At 43.4% G+C, this 5723-nt stretch overlaps 1 protein-coding gene across 1 annotated transcript; it reads left to right on the top strand.

Annotated features, from left to right (window-relative positions):
- The first annotated feature begins 348 nt into the window (after positions 1–348).
- Positions 349–5631, top strand: LOC125513208 (4-hydroxy-3-methylbut-2-en-1-yl diphosphate synthase (ferredoxin), chloroplastic-like). The gene is made up of 19 exons (XM_048678240.1): positions 349–610; positions 931–1195; positions 1334–1491; positions 1592–1698; positions 1780–1880; positions 1963–2039; positions 2133–2252; positions 2329–2559; positions 3017–3133; positions 3272–3346; positions 3423–3500; positions 3753–3812; positions 3903–3965; positions 4069–4213; positions 4306–4447; positions 4719–4796; positions 4880–5039; positions 5272–5370; positions 5452–5631. The coding sequence occupies exons 2-19, from the start codon at positions 979–981 to the stop codon at positions 5614–5616; spliced, it is 2193 nt and encodes a 730-aa protein (XP_048534197.1). The 5' UTR covers positions 349–610; positions 931–978; the 3' UTR covers positions 5617–5631.
- The last annotated feature ends 92 nt before the right edge of the window (positions 5632–5723 follow it).

Below are 5723 nucleotides of genomic sequence, written 5' to 3'. Positions count from 1 at the left end.
AATGGTAGTATATTCGTAAGTAACTCGGGAAGATTGCGCAGGGCTCGCGAACATTCTCATCCGCAGCAACGACGACAGTCACATGATTTTTCTGGTCCATGCACTTTCACCAGTAAACAAACGGAAACTCGAACCGTAGAAAATGGAATAGTGCCGTAAAACGAACAGCAGACGGGAGGCGCACCGGAAAACGACAGAGTGGCACGATGAAATCATGGCGGGGAGCGCCCGGAACTCCACTTCCACACTCGCGGCCTCCGCAGCGCTTGGCGGACCGAGTCCAGCAGGACCACTGGGTCGGGCGGCACGTCCGACGCTACGGAGCATGAAAAGCCCGGTGCACGCAGCGACCTCCGCGAGCGCAGAGATAAAAGGAAGGCAATTCTATCCGGTACGCCGGCACAAACCGCACCACTCGTGCACCACACTTCCACCAGCCATCTCCAGTCCTCGCTGTCGCTGCCTACAGGAAGAAGAGCACACGCGCTCGCTCGCTCGCTCGCAGCCCAACGCTCCTGCTTGCTTCCCGCGTCGCTGCCGTCGGCTGAGCGGCCCCCCACGAGGGACGAGGGTGGAGGAGAGGCGTCGCCGGACGGAGCTGCGCTGCGAGGTTCGGTGCTTTTTCCTTCTCGCTCTGCACGATTCCGATCGCGGTTTCATCTCGAGGAATCAATTTGAACCAAAGCTGTTCCCGATTGGTTGCAGAATTGCAGTTCCATCGAATTGAGCCGGAATTCTCTTTTACTAATTTTGTTTCCGGTTCATTTTTAAAAGAGTATTCTGTCACTTCGAAAACAAAACAATGGCCTTGTCCTGTTGCCGCACACCAAGCAATGGGCGAATATACCACCTCCTGCCAATTACTATAAAGCACACGGAAGATGAGCCATTGCTCCCCTCACCTCACCTCTAACCTTGGTTGCCCCGCAGGTGTTTGTAGGATTGCGTGCGTAGGCGAGCTTTCGAAGCTTGGGCACCATGGCCACCGGGATGGCACCAGCTCCGCTCTCGCACGTCAAGGTCCGCGGCGGAGGCATCGGCTTTACCAAGAGCGTCGACTTCGCCAAGGTCCTCTCCGTCCCGGGTGCGCTGAGGACGGGGTCCTCCAGAGGCAGGGCCCTCGTGGTGAGGAGCTCAAGTACAGAGTCTGATACTATGGAGCTCGAGCCGGCCTCCGAAGGAAGCCCGCTTCTTGGTATAATTCCCATGCTCTGGTCTCCTTGCATATAGGACTCAAATTATTTCCCATGCTATAGGGTTTGTTCCGGAGTTATATTGTGCCTTTGTATCTATCTGAAATACTGAATGATTTTCCCCGTTTGTTGTTCTTTAGTTCCCAGGCAGAAGTACTGCGAATCTATTCACCAAACAAGGAGGAGAAAAACACGCACTGTGATGGTCGGGAACGTGGCACTTGGCAGTGATCACCCCATAAGGATACAGACTATGACTACCTCAGATACCAAGGATGTTGCCAAGACCGTGGAAGAGGTGTGCTCTCTATCTGTGGATGCCAGCCCTGCATAGTCCCCTTATCTTTTTAGATGATTTCTGTTTGGTGAACTGACCAAGTATATCAATCACATTGCAGGTGATGAGGATAGCAGATAAAGGCGCTGATTTTGTTAGAATAACCGTCCAGGGTAAAAAGGAGGCTGATGCCTGCTTTGAGATTAAGAACACTCTTGTCCAGAAGAAGTAAGTACTGGAGTAAAAAACTGCCACAGATTCTGTTAGTTCTCATGAATGAGTCCTCACTTTCCTTTTGTGTTTCAACAGTTACAACATCCCTCTTGTGGCCGATATTCATTTTGCGCCCCCAGTAGCTTTAAGAGTGGCCGAATGCTTTGACAAAATCCGTGTTAACCCAGGAAACTTCGGTAAGTGATACCACGATGTATCTCATTTGCGTTGGCCAAATTCTTAACCTTGTATCATGAGTGCTGAGAACATTACTTTCAGCCGATCGCCGTGCCCAATTTGAGAAGCTGGAATATACTGAAGACGATTACGAAAAGGAGCTTGAACATATTGAGAAGGTCAAAACTTTATTCAATCTCTTGCTGCTGCTTCAATCCGTACGAACATATCATGTGTCATCTTACTTGCGCGCCGCTGTAATATCATTTCAGGTCTTTTCTCCATTGGTTGAGAAATGCAAGAAGTATGGAAGAGCCATGCGTATTGGAACAAATCATGGTAGTCTTTCTGACCGGATAATGAGCTACTATGGTGATTCTCCAAGGGGAATGGTAATTATTTCTTTTCTGAGGATATGCTTAACCATCATTTGATAGATGCATGATATTTTCTGCATACTAATTTCAGGTTGAGTCTGCTTTGGAATTTGCTAGGATCTGTCGGAATTTGGACTTCCATAACTTTGTATTTTCAATGAAAGCAAGTAACCCTGTTGTCATGGTCCAAGCATATCGCCTGCTTGTGGCGGAAATGTATAACCTTGGATGGGATTATCCTTTGCACTTGGGAGTTACCGAAGCTGGTGAGGGTGAAGATGGGAGGATGAAGTCTGCTATTGGCATCGGAACACTTTTGATGGTAAATACATTGTTACTTCCTAGTGTTGTGTGAATGAGTTTCTTTCGTACAAGTGTTCTTAAAGTGAGTTGAATTACATGGGAATCTTGATTGATTCTTATAAATAAATAATACTTTGCTTTTCAAAACTTATGGTTGGAAGCTGAGGTTGCTTATTTGACTCAATAAACTTGGTATTCAGGACCCTAGCTCACTTCAGATAGCTGATTCCAAAACAGTATTTCAGAGTACTGAATTATAGTTTGCCAATGAGCTGATTGAGATGTACAAGACAAGATTTGCTTGCTCACTTTCCAATGCTTTGCTTGTATGTTACTTTGTTGTATCTCGAGACCTTTGCCATGCTATCATCTGACACATGTTATGACTACTAGTCTCTTGTAAGGCCTATATATGTGTATATTTTTTTTTCTTGAACAGGTTGTAAGGCTTATATCTTCTGTTTGTTGTCTTGTAGGATGGCTTGGGTGATACAATCCGTGTATCCCTCACAGAACCACCAGAGGAAGAAATTGATCCTTGCAGGAGACTCGCAAATCTTGGAACTCAGGCTGCAAACCTACAAATAGGGGTGGTAATGAACTTTCCCTTTCCCTAGCAGTTCATTTTCCTCTTGTTTAGTTGCTATAGTGCAATGTTTTTTTTTTTGCAGTAATGCTTTGCCATATCTGATTGTTTGGGCACTATTAAAGCATTTATCTTGTGCTCTTAGGCCCCATTTGAAGAAAAACATAGGCGTTATTTTGATTTCCAGCGTAGAAGTGGCCAGTTGCCTTTGCAGAAGGAGGTCAGGCAAAAACAATCAATTACCAGATCATTAAAACTGATGGTACCATATTTCTTACAAATTGCTCTCACAACAGGGTGAGGCAGTAGATTACAGAGGTGTCCTTCATCGTGATGGCTCTGTTCTGATGTCAGTTTCCTTAGATCAGTTGAAGGTAAACTGCATCTTCCTTACTCTTCTTGTGGACCGTATTGATATGTTCCTTGTGTGACACCACCAAAAGATATCTTGATGCAGCTATTTTCTAATCTAAACCAGGATGACTTTCGCAGTCTCTTAGTTTCGATGCATTTAGCAAAAGGCTACTTTGTTACTTGGATTGATAAAATAGCTACAGCGAAGATATATAGATTTCGCGTCTGAATTAATGTGTTCTGTAATGATGAAAGCCTCCTTTATTTGCCAGGCTCCTGAGCTCCTTTATAGGTCTCTTGCTGCGAAGCTTGTGGTTGGCATGCCTTTCAAGGTCTGATCTTCTATAACTGTATCTTCTAGCATGCAACTATTTTTAGAGGGACTTCAGTTTAAACTGACTGATTTCTTGTATGAACATTAGGATTTGGCAACTGTAGATTCAATTCTTTTGAGAGAACTGCCCCCTGTAGAAGATGCTGAAGCAGTGAGTTTCATACATTTCTTTGCCCTTCTCATGTGACAGACATTTGTATATAATTATATTCGTTTATGAAAGATTGCCTGCTATAATTTGTATTTCTGTACAGAGACTTGCACTCAAAAGATTAGTTGACATCAGCATGGGCGTGTTGACTCCCTTATCAGAGCAATTAACAAAGCCACTCCCACATGCAATTGTGCTTGTCACCCTCGATGAACTATCAAGTGATGCAAAGAAGCTTTTGCCAGAAGGTAGCAAATTGTTTCTGACTTATGTAAATTTCAAATTCTGTGTTTAAAGATATTGATTTTTCTGTTACATGACTTACTCTTTTTTCTTGTAGGCACTAGATTTGCTGTCACTCTTTGTGGAGATGAATCATATGAGCAGCTAGATGTTCTTAAGAGTGTTGATAATATAACGATGTTGTTACATAATGTTCCATATGGTGAAGAGAAGACTGGTAGAGTACATGCTGCTAGGAGGTATGTGCACACAGTAGGCAAATTGAAAAGCTCTGTTCAGTATTCACTGCAGCATGTTCCAAATAATGAAATATTGATATGGTGAACTAAATGGTCAAGTATAAACTACGATTTAAGCAGGAAGAAGTCTTTGACTCTATAGAAGACCATCAGTTGTGAAACAATTAATGTCTTTTAAGTATTATTATACTTAACAGATCATAATAACCAATATGGTGCTTCTGATTTGTTGCGCCTACCTAACATATATATTTTTGTTCTTGTTTTACAGGCTGTTTGAGTACTTAGAGACCAGTGGTTTGAACTTTCCTGTGATCCATCACATTGATTTCCCTAAAAGCATCGATAGGTGACTCCCAAATATTCTTCCCATGGGAATTCCTGAGTAGGGGTATTTGTTATGTTGTACTTACACTATTCAAATAAATGCAGAGATGGTCTTGTTATTGGTGCTGGGAGCAATGTTGGTGCTCTTCTAGTTGATGGTCTGGGTGATGGTGTACTTCTTGAAGCTGGTAACCAGGAGTTTGAATTCTTGAGGGATACATCCTTCAACTTGCTACAGGGTTGCCGGATGCGCAACACAAAAACTGTACGTTGATGAATTGTTTTCTTAATAGATAGGGCTTGCTCTATCTCTAGATCCCCTAAGTGAGATCCATTTCCAGTTGAACTGTTTTTGCTTCACACTCCCTCTGTCACAATGAAAATTTGAGATTAACCTCCCAATATCAGCCAAAGAGGGGGCGAGGGGGGTTGGTTATTATCTCTTCCGAAAATAAAAAATTGTTGGAGCCATTTCTGACTGTTAACGAATTCTGCAGGAATATGTCTCTTGTCCTTCTTGTGGGCGAACGCTCTTCGACCTCCAAGAAATCAGTGCTCAGATTAGAGAGAAGACCTCTCATTTGCCTGGCGTCTCTGTAATCTCTCAAACACTTGATTGTTTCCATTCATTTTAGGTAAAACATTGGCCTGATTCACTATATTTGTATTTGTGGCAGATTGCTATTATGGGTTGCATTGTTAATGGGCCAGGAGAGATGGCTGATGCCGACTTTGGATATGTTGGAGGTGCCCCTGGAAAGATCGACCTTTATGTTGGGAAGGTAACAGTCCAACACGTTCATATTGAATCATACCGGATGGATATTTTGCTACAATTGTGATAAATTCAAATTTGTTCATGAATCTGTTGAGCACACCTTTTAATTGTGCAGTGATGGCGTGAATAAATATATGAGACCAGTCTTACTGCCATCGTTTCCTTCCGTTG

Source organism: Triticum urartu, chromosome 6 (genome assembly GCF_003073215.2).
Source record: "Triticum urartu cultivar G1812 chromosome 6, Tu2.1, whole genome shotgun sequence".
NCBI classification, from domain to species: Eukaryota; Viridiplantae; Streptophyta; class Magnoliopsida; order Poales; family Poaceae; genus Triticum; species Triticum urartu.
The sequence above is the reverse complement of the archived record's forward strand: the minus strand, read 5'-3'. Positions and strand labels throughout refer to the sequence as shown.

Bases quoted from the DNA above. Each gene is read 5' to 3' on its own strand.
- LOC125513208 (XM_048678240.1), top strand. From the start codon at position 979: ATGGCCACCGGGATGGCACCAGCTCCGCTCTCGCACGTCAAGGTCCGC. The intron at 3,501-3,752 runs GTAAACTGCATC...TTTATTTGCCAG, and splicing joins TTTCCTTAGATCAGTTGAAG to GCTCCTGAGCTCCTTTATAG. The intron at 3,813-3,902 runs GTCTGATCTTCT...TATGAACATTAG, and splicing joins TGGTTGGCATGCCTTTCAAG to GATTTGGCAACTGTAGATTC.